Below are 17,252 nucleotides of genomic sequence, written 5' to 3'. Positions count from 1 at the left end.
CCTGGAGAAACCTGGGAACACTGTGAGAATAATGTTCTTCGATTTCTCTAGTGCTTTTAATACCATACAGCCAGGTCTACTGAGAGACAAGCTGGGCCTTGTTGGCGTGGACCTCCAACTCTCCACCTGGATACTTAATTACCTCACGAACCGACCTCAGTTTGTAAAGGTTCGGGACAGTGTGTCAGACACGGTGATCTGCAATACAGGGGCACCTCAAGGTACAGTTCTTGCCCATTTTCTCTTCACACTGTACACTGCGGATTTTAAGTGCAACTCATCTAGCTGCTACTCGCAGAAGTATTCTGATGACTCTGCAATAGTAGGCCTCATCACAGGAGGAGATGAAAGAGTATACAGAGATACTAACCACGCTTTTGTGGAGTGGTGTCAGAGGAACCACCTTAGGATTAATTCCGGGAAGACCAAGGAATTGGTGGTGGACTTTCGCAAGGGAAAAAAATCCACCAGTAGTGGTGAATATTCAGGGAAATGACATTGAGATAGTCGACACCTATAAGTACCTTGGTGTGATCCTCAATAATAAGCTTGACTGGGCCCATCACTTGGATGCAGTGTACAGGAAGGGCCACAGTAGGCTTTATCTGCTCAGAAGGCTGAGAGCCTTCGGAGTTAGGGGGGCACTCCTTGCATCCTTCTTCAACTCTGTTGTGGCATCAGTCATCTTCTTTGGTGTGGCGTGCGGGGTTGTGGCATATCAACCAGGGACAGGAATATGCTGGACAAACTGATTAGAAGGGCCAGCTCCGTCCTGGGATGCCCCCTTGATCCAGTTCAGGAAGTAGGCGACAGGAAGATACTGGCCAAGGTGAGCTACATGGTGCAGAATGATTCCCATCCCATGCATGAGACCGTGACAAAGATGTGCAGTACTGTAAGTGACCGGCTACTTCATCCTAAATGTGAGAGGGAGCGCTATCGAAAGTCCTTCCTTCCTGCTGCAGTTAGGCTGTATAACCAGCACTGTCGAAAACGGAGAACGACCCAAACAGTGAACTGATAGATCCAAAGTTGTGATAGTCCGGTTATATCTTTTTTTTTCGTATATGTACCTACCGTCAATGTAATGCCTTTATGCATCTGTATCTGTACTTGTTCCTGCCTTGCTGCTGTAATGCTCTGAATTTCCCCATGGTGGGACGATTAAAGGATTATCTATCTCATAATAGTAAATGATGTTACAAAGCAAGCTTTCGGGACTGCTTACGTCCCTTCATCAGGCTGATATAACAAAATATTTGAAGAAACCTTATTTATATACAGTGCACATGCTGATGTGATACATGGACATTTCAATAAACAAATACTGAGCTTGAAGAGAGAATCCTTAATTAGGTAAGATTACATCAGTGGTGTGAAAGTTCTGTGAGATCAAAGGGCTGTTTGGAGGAAATAGCTCAGATATGGTAATGGGCCATAAAACCTTCTGACAAATTGAGTCCTGTGTGAATAGAATCAAAGATTGTAATGAATTTTTGTTCCCAAACTCTCTGTGATTTAAAATTGCCTTTTAAAATGACCACTTTCATATTGTTTATATTGTGTCCTGGATCACAGAAATGTTTAGACACAGGTAAATGGGTTTATTTGTCTGTGATTGTATGACGATGAGACCTCATCCTTGCTCTCAGTCTCTGTCCTGTTTCTCCAACATAGAGGCCACCCACAGGACATATATTGCATAGAATTAAATACACCACATTGGAAGACGAACAATGTGAATTCTCTACTGGAATGTAACTACTGTTAACACTCAGCCAGGGTCTAGCCAGGTGATGGTGGCTGAGTTTTATGTAAACCAGCTGTCACGGGGTTACCACAACAGAGAGGAGTCAGAAGAACACAGCGTCTGATTGCTCCTACTCCTGAGCTGAAAAGAAGCACTTCAGCTTTTTTTTAAATGACATTAAATTTTTTTTGGCAGAACAAGGGTTAATCGGCTATGTTGGGAGCTCTGGAAGTCTGAGCTCTCAGCTGAGATTGGTTAGCCACTCCTATTCCCTATATAAGCTGGGTCCTGACTGAAACATATTGTCAAAGCTAGCTTACGCTACTTGGCTTGGAGGAGAGGTGTTTTGATGGTTATATTGAGGAGTTATCTGTGACTGCTGTGTGAGTTTGTAAGTGTGATAATTCTTTTTCCTCCTTACTTTAGTTTTTTCCCATACTCCACTCCCTGATGCATTTCTCTGTTATATGTGAGTGAATATTTGTATGCCTGCTATTTTCAGTTGCCCTTGTTCGTGTTGCCTTGTTCGTCTGGTTGGTGTACTGCGATGAATGGTAGCTCCCCTCTTCCCTTGGTGGGGAAAGACAACAGACGGAGGGCAGATTCAGGAGATAAAGCAAGGGTGGAGGCCTTAGCATCTTCACCTTCAGAAGTATCTTGGGGAATAGGGCGAGTAGGGCACCCCCTTGTGTTTGGGACAGGGAAGGAGCCCCTGGTCCTGGGTCACCCGACAGCTGAGTAGTGACACCAGCTGTACACTATGTAAGATAAATGCTCTCATTGCTGGAGAAAGACAGCGATAGAAAAAGCAAATCAATTGCAAACTTGCTTATTTTCATGCTGTCTAGCTACAGTAACTAAAGCAATTTAATACCTTGAGAATAAACTTTATATTAATCTAAATAATAGAACAGCCTTCAATACACTCCTTACCTCCCCTTAATGGTGAGTAGTTGCATTTACAGAACTGGTAAATTGCAGATAGAAAAAAAAATTCACCAGGAGTTGCAACTCTGCTTTTCCAGTTCTGAAGGAACTAATATCTACTTTCACTCTATTTGAGAGAAGAAACTTGGACATATTTTAGGGGAAATAAAAGATGCTCATTAAAAGGATACAGAAAATCACAGAAGAGGCATTTAATTATTTTACTTAAATGCATCCATTTGAAGCCAATCATTTTAGAAATTGTGATTCATTAAACATTTTGCAACTTTTCCTTCTATAGCCCACTGCTGAGTGAGTCTAATGAGAATCTACCAGTGATCTCCTTCTGATGGATATTTCTTTGTTTAAAACTCTTATCTGTCTTTTTCTGATCTCCTATGTGATGATCACATATGACATCAACATTGATCTGAACTTTGATGTGGTCATCAACTAGCAGAGAGGATCTCAGGAAAAAAGACAGATTAAGTTTTTATTTATTTATTTTTTTCACAAACTATCCTGTTAAAAATGAGCTCACTGACAGATCCTCAGTTTGATCTGCAGCCCAGCAATATGCAAGGAAACCAAGCCTGTAAAAGGTAAATAATGCAAAATTTTCAATGCAATTCAATTGCTAAGAGGATTTTTAGCCCAAAATACAAGAATGCAAGTGAAATAAAATGTCCATATGCTCCACTTTCCTCTCCTATGGACGTAATTGACATCCGGAGGAGGTAAGAGAGCAGCTGGCAGCTCTCACTTGCTCCGGGATGTCTTGATTTTTCTAAAAGAGGAAGGAGTGAAGCCACCGCTGATTATCCATAGAGAAGAAAGTGGATAGGCACAATCCGTCCCGTGCAAAAATATCCTTTATTGTGGCATCAAGTTACCAACAGCAGGCAGATAAAACCATGGAGCAAGTACAGATGATGATCGTTTTGCGCTTACATTGCGCTTCAACAGGTCAGGTATGACCTGTACCTGTTGAAGCGCAATGTAAGCGCAAAACGATTGTCGTCTGTACTTGCTTCATGGTTTTATCTGCCTGCTGTTGATAACTTGATGCCACAATAAAGGATATTTTTGCACGGGACGGATTGTGCCTATCCACTTTCTTCTCTATGGATATACAGACTATTTTCTTTGGAAGTGGCACCTGTGTTTCCTGATGTGTGTGCAGCTTCATTAACCCGAGGTCATACAGCTGTGCCTTTGTCCTGCTTTTTTTCTTCTATGGTATGTGATTTGGCCACCGCTGATTATGTCATGTGATCACTGTTACGAGAGAGCCAATGCTGACACTGCTGGAACAACGCCAGCACCGAAGGCAAGTATAATTGTTGTCATTTCATTAGGGGTAAACAGATTCAGAATGGATTTTTGGAGTAGCAGACAATCCCTTTAAGATTCAGATATTAATGTTTCTCTACAGAATAGTCTGCATGTTCTGAGAGGAGATTCACACTCCATTCTGCACTGAACTTAATATTTTCGTCACTACTGTATGAAGATTAATGGCTGCTGATTCTAGAGACTATGGATAAAGTCACCTCAAAAATACATTCATCTCTTCAGTTTCTTTCCATTTTCTTTCTGTTTTCTCCAGTTCCAGGGTTATATTCTTCAATTCGTTTTCTAATTGACGCCTCTTCGAAGCAGTGGACTCACGAGCACTTGTAACCGCGTCTAGTAACAGGAAAAAACAAATCCCTGACAATCATCACAGACTGATATAGAGTGGTCCCTCTGTTCACACCATTAGATGAATTAAATGGGTTGTCTGGCAAAAAAAAAGTTATTACCTATTCATAGGATAGCTGATAACTCGAATAAGGGGGTCCGACTGCTGTGACCTGCACCAATTCCCAATGGGGAATTTTTATCCAAGTTAGAACGTGCAGCTCCATTCATATGGGACTGTAGAGAGTTGGACTCCGCTTCTTCCGGCAGCCCCACAAAGAGTGACGGGAAAGTGTTCCACCTCCTGCTCCATTTTGTGACAAGTATAAAGGTGACCTCGTTGGGGACTGGTGTAGATCCCAGAGGTCAGACTTCCACCAATCAGTAAGTTATCATCTATCACGTGGATAAGTGCTAACCTTTTTTTCCCGGACAACTCCTTTAAGGTAGAGAATCTGATCCAACATTCAGATAAATACCGGACATGTCACCAATTTTCTTTTTCCTCGGACCACTCGGTCCGTTGAAAAAAAAAATCATGCCTGTGCATAGCCCCATAAAATAACGTGTACGAGTGCCATCCATGAAAACCACTTATCTGATGTAAACGGTCGTCTGCACGAGTCCGTAATGGAAAAAACTGATTTAGTTCAGTGGTACAACAAATATGGAATGACTGGATGCAAACACTAAAGTGTACGGGTTTGGGATAGTCAATCGCTTTGTTCTCCTGGAACAATGGATGGTCACCAGACATCATTGGCAACGGCATTCCCATACAGAACTCGACCGAGCGAGCATTCCTTCCTGAATTTGAGAGCGACGCCGAGGAGGCTGTGGGCCCAACCATCGGCCTAAGTATCGTTCAGTCAACACCCATTGTAAGGCAGTGCTTACTGCATGTGTTGGGGGACACTCGCTTGGCAACAGGATGAAGGCACACAGGCACGTTTTTTCTCACAAAACAGTCCATGCGGTTTATTATGCACTCATAAACCACTTGAGGCCATGTTATACATCACAGGCTTAACACATAGTCCACAGGACTTCATAGTACACGGCTTTATCTTGCAGTCACTAATCACGCCGGACTTCTCTTTGTCCAGTTACCGTGGGCAACCACACACCGTACCAATGTCTTACAACTTTATTCCATGCCACATGACATTCGATTGCAGTCTCTAAACACGTTGGACCTCACTTCATCCAGTTACCGTGGGTGACCGCACAGTTCATTAACTTTCATGGAACACAACAAGCATCAACAGTCTATTCCAATGGCAGATACTGGTCTGCCCTTATTATAACCCCCTTGTCTGGAGTTACCTTACTGGAGCTCCTGCTCAACACACTGACTCCACGTCAGTCCTCTCTGCCAGGGAAGCTGCCTTACTGGGATCACAGTCCTTGCGACCAGGGCACTCTCGACAGTTCCAGACCCTCAGAAGGTCGGTAGCTTCCCCAACGCAGTGCCATGACAGACTCTGCACACATATGGTCTCACTCTGTGCTCTTCAGGAATCCAGTCCCCTCGTAGGACCTTCCAACACAGCTACCATCCGGGCCTCTCCATGTGCTATTCAGGAAATCCATCCACTCATAGGACCTTCCAACACACAGGCCTTCCAGGTACATGACCTCGCCGTGTGCTATTCAGTAAGTCCGTCCACTCATAGGACCTTCCAACACACATGCCTTCAGGTCCATGGCCTAATATGTGCTCTTCAGGAATCCGGTCCACTCATAGGACCTTCCAACACACAGCCCATCCAGGACCTTACACACTGACCATGTGACCCAAACCATGGTCACATTATGTACCTGAAACCACCCCCATAGGTGGGAGGTGTGTTTGGTTAGCCTGTCCCGCCCAGCTCTCCGGCTAACCCTGTAAGCCTCCCTTAATAAACCAAACAAAGCTCATAGAACTACAAGTCTCAGAGCAACATTACTGGCTTACAGCGCAGAGGACCCCCCTCCTCTGCAACACATACCGGTCATTTGCAACAATGCCGGTCACTGTCTCACACCATCTAATGTGCTTACACAATCTCATAATGCTCCAGATTTATCACAGTGGTTTATGCCATTTGATGAATTTGTCTAATATTCAGATTGTCTCGTCCAAGTTTACACCAACTATTATTTGGCTTATTTTTGTGGCAGAATTCCTATTACTCAGTGTCTCCTTGTGAACTGCTATTACCTGATGGGACCACAAGCATAATGGTGGTGCCATCAGACAAGTAATAGGAGTTCACAAGGAGACACTGCACACACACTGCTCAGTGTCTCTGCTGAATCGCAGGCTATATGGTCGCATCATGCAACCATGCAGCCTGCCATCTAGATGCAGCAGAGACCTGTCGTGCGACAAATTGATAATCATCTTCTCTGCGGAAGGGTGAGGAATATTGTTGTTTGTTATTTTAACTCTTTTGCAGATGACAATGGCCTCTCTGAAGTATGGTTTAATTAAGATTTATTAAATGAGTCTGTGTCTTTCTTTCAATTAAAGGACTTTATTCTGGGTGTTTGTGTTTTTATACAATATGACTATGGAGTCAGTAATGGGGGAGTCTTATAGACGCTTCTTCATTACTAACCTCGGGCTTGATGTCACCAGACAATACAAAGGTGACATCAATCCCCCAACTATCACCCCACATGACACCGCTACAGGGCAACTGGGAAGAGTGAGGCAATGTGCCAGAATTAGCACATCTTATAGATGCACCTTTTCTGGGGTGGCTGAGAGCTTATGATTTTAGCCTGGGTGGTGGCCAGTATCCATGGCCCCTTCCTAGGCTATTAATATCGGCCTGTAGCTGTCTGCCTAGTCTTTGCTGGATATTAATTTTAGAGGGACCCTACATCATTTTTTGGGGGGGTCCCCCAATTTAATAGGCAGTAAAGGATAAGTATACAGCTGTGAGCTGATAATAGCCTGGGAAGCTTCATTAGTATTACCCCCTTCCCAGGCTATAAATTTCAGCTCCCAGCCGTCGGCTTTCCCTCTGCTGGCTAGGAAAATGACGCGTGAGCCCACGCCATTTTTTTCAGACAAATAATCTTTTAATAATTAAAACACATGTACAGTAAGTTACACTACCGTTCAAAAGTTTGGGATCTCCCAGACAATTTTGTGTTTTCCATGAAAACTCATACTTTTATTAATTAAATGAGTTGCCAAATGAATTTAAAATCTAGTCCAGACATTGACATGGTTCGAAAAAAAGATTTTTATTTGAAATAATAATCTTCTTCAAACTTTGCTTTCGTCAAAGAATGCTCCCTTTGCAGCAATTACAGCATTGCAGACCTTTGGCATTCTAGCAGTTAACTTGCTGAGGTAATCTTTAGAAATTTCTCCCCATGCTTCCAGAAGCCCCTCCTTGGAGGAGGTCCAAGCAGGAACAGCACTCGGCATGATGGTGGCGGTGGACTGTGCAGCAGCAGCACTCAGCATGCTGGTGGTGCTGTAGTGTTGTCCGGCAGGGCTTGGAATGGTTGTGGCCGTGCAGTGGTATGCAGCAGAACTCTGCAATGAGGTCAAGCGTGTCAGTGTTGGCACAGGTGGAAATGCCACCACTGGCTGCTGCAAGTACCGAGTCAGCTGCAGAGCCTGCATGTAAGCAGCACTGCAGGCCTGCATCACATTGAGCTGGAGATCAGGAGTAAGGTGTTCCGACATGCCTTGTTCTATTTGATTAAAAAAATGATGTGCTGGTCTCTGGAGGTCAGCTTCCGGATGATCAAGGGGTCGGATGACATCCTGGAAAAGTGTATTAACATGGTTGGAAAGTGGTTTCAGTGTCTCCCAGCACCTTGAGGCCATTCTTGAAGATCGAGCTCAAGTGAATGAACTCGGGCATGAGTGTCCTGTCCGAGGCCTTCTGCCGCTGGCAGGAATACCCCGAAAAACCAGTGGCAGAGGCCTGGGACAGGGGAATTCCTGATGGACCGGCTTCCTGGTCTCCAGTCTGTGTTGCCGGCCCACTTGCTGCTTCGCTGGTGGATGGCTGGAATGGGTCCGTGGCTGTTTGATTAAGGACCGCTCCAAATCCAGGTTCGAGGGTGCTGCTCCAAGTTCTGTGAAAAGAAAAGAAAAACATTAGTATCAAAAATTTACAATAGTAAAAGTGCCAACTCCTGTGGAATAGAAAAATACAGATTAGGGAATACAACACAATACAATACACCACAAAAATACTTACGTTCTCTGGGTAAGGACCGGTCCCAAAAACGCCAGCATGCGGTGATATTTATATTTTCTGATCCTTGCTGAAGCACCACTGCGAACCTAGCTCTCCTGACGAAGGTCCTTGTTGAAGTGATCCTTCATCGAACGCCAACGGGTTTTCTGACTTTGGTCACTGTGAAAAAAAGAAAAAAAATTGTTAGACAATGCACTTTCGGCCGGGATCACAAACTGTGTGTGATGCGAGAAACTCTGCCGCATCACACAACATTGAAATACTTAAGAAATTCCTTGCGGACCCATGGTGTGGCGTTGTCCCAGCCAACCATCATCGCTTGGGCCACCTCATTCCACAGCCGCCGGATCACCACAGCGACCAGGGAAATTAGGAGGTCATTATCAATCAATCAGGTCTTCATCCCTTTCTGGAACCTAGAAAAGAAAGAAAGACATTAATGTTGTAAAGATAAGAAAAAGAAAGAAAACAAGATACAGAAAACAGGCAAGAATAAGTAAAGTCAAGAAAAAAAAATAAAAAGAATAGTAGTCAAGACAAAAAAAGAGAAGAAAGAAGCAAAGTGAATAAATAAAAATCAGGCAAGAATAGTACAGTCAGCAAAAAAAACCAAAAAAAACTAGTACAATCAGTCAAGTATACTTACACGCCGTCTTGCCACCCGAACTTGTGCTGGCTGCTCCTGCTCTGCCTTCGCTGCAGTTGAAGAACTGTTCTGATAAAGAAAAAAAAAAGAATTTGCCACATGTGTATATGTGACAGAGAATACATACCAATCAGTAGGGAATGTACTCACGTCACTTTCCCGTCCAGCACGTTCAGGGCTAGGGCGCTCCTCAGAAGATGATGAAGACATTATGAATGCTGCAAGAAAAAAAAGAGACAGAAATTAGTACATACTAAAGAGAGAAAAAAGGACAGACAGACAGACATTCGCTTTTATACTCACATTATGCAAAGTTGTGATTCTTCAGAGATGCAGAGGTTCCAGTCTGGTTCCCAGCCTGTAGAGTAGTGGACTGCAAGTGCCCACACCTTCTTTTTATATATCTTTTGTAAGGGAGGTGGCTTAAACCAGTTCCTGGACTTGTTTACTCAGAACAAGCATGCGTACGCAAACGCTGGCGTACGCATGACCTTGCGTACGCCTGCGTTCCCATAGACTGTAATGTGTTGTTTTGGCGCACTCCGTCCACATGCGTTTGGCAGCGGCAATTTGCCGCCTCCAAAATTACAGCATGTTACGTTAGCCGTGCCCCGCCGCACAAGCCGAAATGACACATGAGTAGTCAAACGCGGCCGAAAGCATACGAACACATGTACCTGAGTCCACAACGTTAAAGATAGGATGACACGACGCATGCGGATTTATGCGGCCGAAACGCTGCGGACAACTGCAAATGTGAAACCAGCCTTACAAAGTTAGCAAACACAAAGTACCATAAGAACACTGGAGTGATGGTTGTTGGAAATGGGCCTCTATACACCTATGAAGATATTGCATTACAAACCAGACGTTTGCAGCTAGAATAGTCATTTACCACATTACCAATGTATAGAGTGATAAATAAAAGGAATACACCGTGCTATACTGGGGGAAAAAAAAAAAAAAAAAAAGGAAGAATCCGGTAGTGGTGTGGGAAGATGTTTTCTCAGAATCAGAGATGTTTCATACTGTCATAATGACCATGAATCCGTATATAAAAAACTGCTGGATAAAGAGTAAAGAGTCAAATTAAATTAACCTGTTTTGCATAATTGTGAGCAATTCAACTGGGCCTGTAGCACTCACTTGAGTTTGCCTGTCCAGTCCAGAAAAAAAAAAAAAAAAGGTGCTGTGGTCGATACAACCAATGCTGAAGCAACAGGATTAGGGGTGTTTACAATAAAGATTTCTGATAGAGGGAAATGGTAATAGTAAATGTTAAAACAATGACAAGAGAAGTCTACCCTGATGAAGAGGGAAGCTTTCCCTTGAACCGCGTTGGTTTTGTGCCCCTTCCATGCACCCATCCTAGTGTTAGTGGGACGTCACACAAGCTCCGCCCCCATACCACGCCGCCTCCCTCAGCGTTGCTTCCGGCCGGAGCGCGCGAGGCATCGGCGTCTTCCTCGTGCAGACCCAGCAGCAGCAGCAGCCACTTGCTGAGCACCAGCACCGAGCACTAGTCATCGCAAGTAAGTGCACCAGGTCCAGCAAATTGTTTAACCGCGAGCACACGCTGCTACTCACATTCATTTAATCCACAGTGCCTGAGCTTAAATTGCTCCCTATCTGAAAACAACAACCTTGATTCACTGTTTTTTCTATTCATTCTGCAGTAAGTGTAGCTTATATCTGCCTTCAAAGCAGCCCTTATTTATCTTCTCTTGGCATTGTTTTAACATTTACTATTACCATTTCCCTCTATCAGAAATCTTTATTGTAAACACCCCTAATCCTGTTGCTTCAGCATTGGTTGTATTGACCACAGCACCTTTTTTTTAGCACCTTTTTTTTCCTGGACTGGACAGGCAAACTCAAGTGAATTGCTCACAATTATGCAAAACAGGTTAATTTAGTTTGACTCTTTAAGGGCCCATTACACTAAGCGATATCGCTAGCAATATCGCTATAATGTCACTGGTTTTTGTGGCGTAGCAGCGATATTGCTAGCGATATCGCTATGTCTGATACTTACCTCCGACCGGCTCCCCCGCTGGTTATCGCTTCTCGTCGGGCGCTTCCTGCTGGGCTTCCTGCTGTGGCGGCGAGCGACGCGTGGACGCGGGCGGGAGGACGTCAGGATCGCCTCGTCTGACAAGTAAGTAGCGACCCCCGACCGCTGCTATGTCGCTGGTGATATCTGCCTGTTTGGCAGCTCACTAGCGACCATTTAGTGATGCACCAGCGATCCTGACCGGGTCATATCGTGGTCGGAATCGCTGGTGCATCGCTAAGTGTGACGGTATCTTTACTCTTTATCCAGCAGTTTTTTTATATACGGATTCATGGTCATTATGACAGTATGAAACATCTCTGATTCTGAGAAAACATCGTTGACTGCGAGATTCAGTCCACACCACTAAGTGAGTATCCGGCAAACAGATTCTTCCTTTTTTTTTTTCCCAGTATAGCGCGGTGTATTCCTTTATCAGTTTAACATTTTTTACCAGGCACCGGCACAGAGCCTGTGCATCACCTGCTGCATCTGGGAATATTTTCATTCTTCGAGTGGACAAGCACCAGTGTGTCAACTACTTACATATTCAATGTATAGAGTGTATTTCAGAATCATTTAATGTTAGCTTCATTGGTAAAAACTGTGTTTTTCTTTAAAAAATAAGGACATTTCTAAGTGACCCTAAATTTTTGAACGGTAGTGTACATATGCACTGTACTAATTGTATATGTCACTGACATCTATATATATATATATACTGTATGTAATCCATCTATTCTATCCTGTCGGTTCCTGCTGTATTTACTGAACGCAGCTGCTGAATTGCCAGCTTTTATTATATATACTGTATATCATGGGTGAACATACCGCTCTGTGCAGCCTGTGTGGCTGCATCGGGGCCAGGAGGAGGAGGGGGGACCCTGCAGGGTGGCTAATAATGAGGGCAATCTGGCTTGTTTCTCCGGGCCAGAGGCTCTGAGGGGCCCCTGGCCAGATTGCCCTCATGTGCAGTGGGCAGGGAGAGATCCCAGCAGCTCCACTGCCTACAAGAGAAAATAGCAGTCGAGCGGAGCTGCAGGGGTCAGTCCTGCTTCCTGCTCGTGCTTCCTGTCTCTGACACAGCGTGGCTGGGTGACGTCATCATTCAGTGGCCGGCTGTGCCAGAGAGAGGAAGCAGCCGGAGGCAGTGATGCTGCGGGAGAGCGTGCGGACATGTGAGAGATGCTGTGTGTGTGTTTTTTGTATGTACGTGTGTGTGTATAGAGATGAGTGGTGGTGGTGTGTGTGTGCGCATGCATGCGTAGCTCTGCGGGGGAATGTGCAGAGAGGTAAATGGTTCTGCGTGTCTGTGTAGGTGGAGGAGAGGGCAATAATGGGGAGAAGGCAATGATGGGGAGAAGGCAATGATGATGGTAGTGGAAAAGACAATGATGGGAGTGGTGGGGAAGGAGGCAATGATGGAGGTGGTGGAAAGAGCAATGATGGGGGTGATGGAGAAAGCAATGATGGGGTGGTGGAATGGGCAATGATGGGGTGGCAGGGGAGAAAGCAATGACAGTGGTGGGGGAGAAGTCAATGGTGGAGGTGGTGAAGAGGGCAATGATGGGGAGGGGGATTTGGATGGGAGGATGGGGGACTTATAATGGACTTAGAACAGGGGGAGGTGGAGGAAGACATTATTATCGCTTATTATGTCTAATACAGTCCCTTAGTATATAGTGTACATACTTATTATGTCTAACAGTCCTATAGTGTACGTACTTATTATGTATAACAGTCCCTTAGTATATAGTGTACTCACTAATTCTGTATAACACTATCCTTAGTTACATAGTTTCCTCTTTTATTATGTATAACACCATCCCTTATTATGTACCATCCTCTCTAGTTATATATGATGCTGTCCCTTATTATATAGCTTCCTTTGCGGTTATGTACAGTGCTTTCTCTTACATAGTGTATTCTAGTTAGTTCTGTTATTCACAGCACCCTCTTTTATTACATAGTCCCCTCTCTTTTTAGATATAAACTGACTGGTGATGGAGAAGCCGGTGACCAGACTACCAGTCCATCAGCTCCTCCATTAGACCAAGAAGCTTTCCCATGCTCCATCAACCAAAAACCAGGGGAAGAGTCTTGAGGAGATCATTTGCATATTCCCAGTGCCTTCTGGGATAAGTGAAGAGTCTCCGCGAGCTCAACGATCACTGGGTTTTGGCCGTTGCAGCTGAAAAGAGGAAATCGGAAAACCAGGGGAAGAGTCTTGAGGAGATCATTTGCATATTCCCAGTGCCTTCTGGGATAAGTGAAGAGTCTCCGCGAGCTCAACGATCACTGGGTTTTGGCCGTTGCAGCTGAAAAGAGGAAATCGGAAAACCAGGGGAAGAGTCTTGAGGAGATCATTTGCATATTCCCAGTGCCTTCTGGGATAAGTGAAGAGTCTCCGCGAGCTCAACGATCACTGGGTTTTGGCCGTTGCAGCTGAAAAGAGGAAATCGGAAAACCAGGGGAAGAGTCTTGAGGAGATCATTTGCATATTCCCAGTGCCTTCTGGGATAAGTGAAGAGTCTCCGCGAGCTCAACGATCACTGGGTTTTGGCCGTTGCAGCTGAAAAGAGGAAATCGGAAAAACCGCGCGCCGATAGGCGCGCGAATTTTGGCTCATCTTTCATCGTTTTTAAGAAATCTCAAGATGGAAGAGGCCAGGAGCCATTTGGTGAGCTGCATTTCTTGCTACATGTTCACAGACTTACCAGTGGAAAAGCCAAACTTCACATGCCACAAATGCAAGCTTGTGTCCCTGTTGGAGGAAAAGTTGCAAAATCTCGAAGAGAGGTTGGCTACGTTGAAGATCATTAAGGAAGGTGAAGAGTTCTTGGACAGAGCAGAATTATCTCTTCATGTTACAGAAAGAGAAGAAATTCGAAGTGCACCTGAAGAAACAGAGGAATGGAGACATGTGACCCAGAGAAGCAGGAGGATCAGGAGGCAGTCAGCACCCATACTGCTCAGAAACCAGTACCAGGCTCTCACGCAGGAAAATGATGAAGAAATACATCAGGATAAGACTTTGCCAACAAACAGCAACCTTGTACGCCTTCAGAGTCCTCCTGGATGGAGAAAGAAAAATGTTGTGAAGAAGAAACGGAGAGTGGTGGTCATGGGGGATTCCCTGTTGAGAGGAACAGAGGCCGCTATCTGCAGACCGGATATAACTTCAAGAGAAATGTGCTGTCTTCCAGGTGCAAAAATTAAAGATGTGTCTGACAGGATATCAGGACTCTTCAGACCTACAGATGACTACCCATTCCTGCTACTACATGTGGGGACAAATGACACAGCAAGAAACGACCTGGAAACCATCTGCAGAGACTTTGAAGACTTAGGCAAGAAAGTGAAAGAACTGGGAGCGCAGGTGGTCTTCTCTTCCATCCTCCCAGTGGATGGCCATGGAACAAGGAGGTGGAATAAGATTCTGCAGGTGAACAACTGGCTACGTCGATGGTGCAGTCAGCAACGATTTGGATTTCTGGATCACGGAGTGAACTACTTATACGATGGACTACTTGCTAGAGATGGGGTGCACCTTACGAAGACTGGAAAGCATGTATTTGGAAGTCGCCTTGCTACACTTGTAAGGAGAGCTTTAAACTAGAACAACATGGGAAGGGAAGCAAAAGACCAGAAAAAGCCATACACCTGACAAATGCTATTGAGAACTCTGCTAATAGAAGTGGAAAGGAAGAACAAAGACGAAAGAATCTAATTAATAACAATATTGGAGAAAGAGAAACCAATCACAAACTAAAATGTTTCTATACTAATGCACAAAGCATGGGCAACAAACAAGGAGAATTGGAACTACTAACACAGGAAAAGAAATATGATGTCATTGGAATCACTGAAACTTGGTGGGACGATACACATGATTGGAATACAAGACTAGAAGGATACAACTTATTTGCAAGAAACAGACTTGATAAACGAGGAGGGGGTGTTGCATTGTATGTTAGAAACGCATATATCTGCACAGAGATTGAAGCTTCAGAGACTGGGAGTTCTGTGGAAACTGTTTGGGTAAGAATACAAGGACAGAACAATGGAAAGGACACCATTGTAGGCATTTACTACAGGCCGCCTGTGCAAGCTGAAGATATGGATGAACTCTTTATGCATCAAATGGCCAAGTTCTCCAAAAAATATGACATAGTTGTCATGGGAGATTTCAACTATCCAGACATTTGTTGGGAATCTCTCTCAGGCAAAACTAACAGGTCAAGGAAATTCTTATCCTCTCTTGCTGACAACTTTATCTTCCAAAAGGTAGGGGAGAAAACAAGGGGAACTGCTACCTTGGATCTAATCCTTATAAACAGGGAGGAAATGGTTGAGGAGGTAAAAGTGGCTGGAACCCTAGGAGGTAGCGACCATGCTATTTTAGAATTTTGGATAACTAGAGGCGGAAGACCTGTGAAGACTCAGACGTCAAGGTTAGATTTCAGAAAGGCAGATTTTAAGGGATTCAGAAAGATAATTGGAGGGATCCAATGGCTGGATATCCTTAAAGACAAAAATGTCCAGGAAGGATGGGAAATCTTGAAAAATGAAATTCTCAAAGCACAGTTGTTAACAATTCCGAAAAGAGGGAAGAATAGGAAGCATTTAAGGAAACCAGGATGGGTGAACACAGAACTTAAGCACATGCTAAAAAGGAAGAAAAAAATGTTTATAAAATGGAAAGAGGGAGGCATATCTAAAGAAGAATATAATGCTGTCTGCAGAATCTGCAGGGCACAAATCAGATTAGCTAAAGCTGAAAATGAATTGAGGCTTGCAAGAGATGTCAAAAGCAATAATAAAGGATTTTGGGGATATGTCAAAAGTAAAAGAAAAGTCAAAGATGCTATAGGATTTTTACAGGATGAAAATGATGAAATGGTAAGACAGGATGTTGAGAAGGCTGAACTTTTAAATTCCTATTTTGCATCTGTTTTCTCTCAGAAAGGAAATGTAACACCAACTGTTATTCACTGTCCTATTAAGGGAATAGAAGAATCCAGGATATCTATAAACAGAAAGATAGTGAGGAAACACTTAGCTAACCTAAATGAATTCAAGTCTCCAGGTCCAGATGAATTACACCCCAGAGTACTGAAGGAGATAGCAGAAGAAATTTCTGAACCACTCTCCATAATCTTTGAAAATTCTTGGAGAACAGGAGAAGTGCCAGAAGACTGGAGAAGAGCAAATGTTGTTCCTATCTTCAAAAAGGGGAAGAAGGTGGACCCAGGCAACTATAGGCCAGTGAGTCTGACTTCTATACCAGGAAAGATCTTTGAACAAATTATTAAACAACATGTAAGTCAATACCTGGATAAGAATGAAGTGATCAAACAGAGTCAGCATGGGTTTGTAATTAATAAGTCATGTCAGACTAACTTAATTTCCTTCTATGACGGTATCACTGATTGGGTGGATCAAGGAAATGCTGTAGATATAGTATATCTTGACTTCAGCAAAGCATTTGACAAAGTCTCTCATACAATCCTTATTGAAAAAATGACTAAGTATGGAATGGACAAGGCAACTGTTAGGTGGATTCATAGCTGGCTTAGTGATCGGACCCAAAGAGTGGTCGTAAATGGCTGCACATCCAGTTGGAAGAATGTCTCAAGTGGGGTACCACAGGGCTCTGTCCTGGGCCCTGTATTGTTCAACATCTTTATCAACGATTTAGATGAAGGAATTGAGGGTAAACTGATTAAATTTGCTGATGACACAAAGCTAGGAGGGATAGCTAATACTAGAGAAGAGAGAGGATTCAAAAAGATTTAAATAAACTGGAGAAGTGGGCAGTAACTAACAGAATGGTTTTTAACAGGGAGAAATGCAAAGTACTACATCTGGGCAATAAAAATGAAAAAAGCATATATAGAATGGGAGGAATAGGGCTAAGTGACAGCACATGTGAAAAAGACTTGGGTATACTAATAGATCACAGACTGAATATGA

At 43.8% G+C, this 17,252-nt stretch overlaps 1 protein-coding gene across 1 annotated transcript in view; it reads right to left on the bottom strand.

Annotated features, from left to right (window-relative positions):
* Positions 1 to 17,252, bottom strand: part of CCDC175 (coiled-coil domain containing 175) — a 77,226-nt gene that overhangs the window by 39,952 nt on the left and 20,022 nt on the right. Inside the window, exon 4 of the mRNA XM_073585513.1 lies at positions 4,231 to 4,366. Coding sequence (XP_073441614.1) covers positions 4,231 to 4,366 — 136 coding nt within the window. The remainder of the gene's footprint in view (positions 1 to 4,230; positions 4,367 to 17,252) is intronic.

The sequence above is a fragment of the Dendrobates tinctorius genome, unplaced genomic scaffold, assembly GCF_039654945.1.
Source record: "Dendrobates tinctorius isolate UK_male_01 unplaced genomic scaffold, ASM3965494v1 ptg000010l, whole genome shotgun sequence".
NCBI classification, from domain to species: domain Eukaryota; kingdom Metazoa; phylum Chordata; class Amphibia; order Anura; family Dendrobatidae; genus Dendrobates; species Dendrobates tinctorius.
The sequence above is the reverse complement of the archived record's forward strand: the minus strand, read 5'-3'. Positions and strand labels throughout refer to the sequence as shown.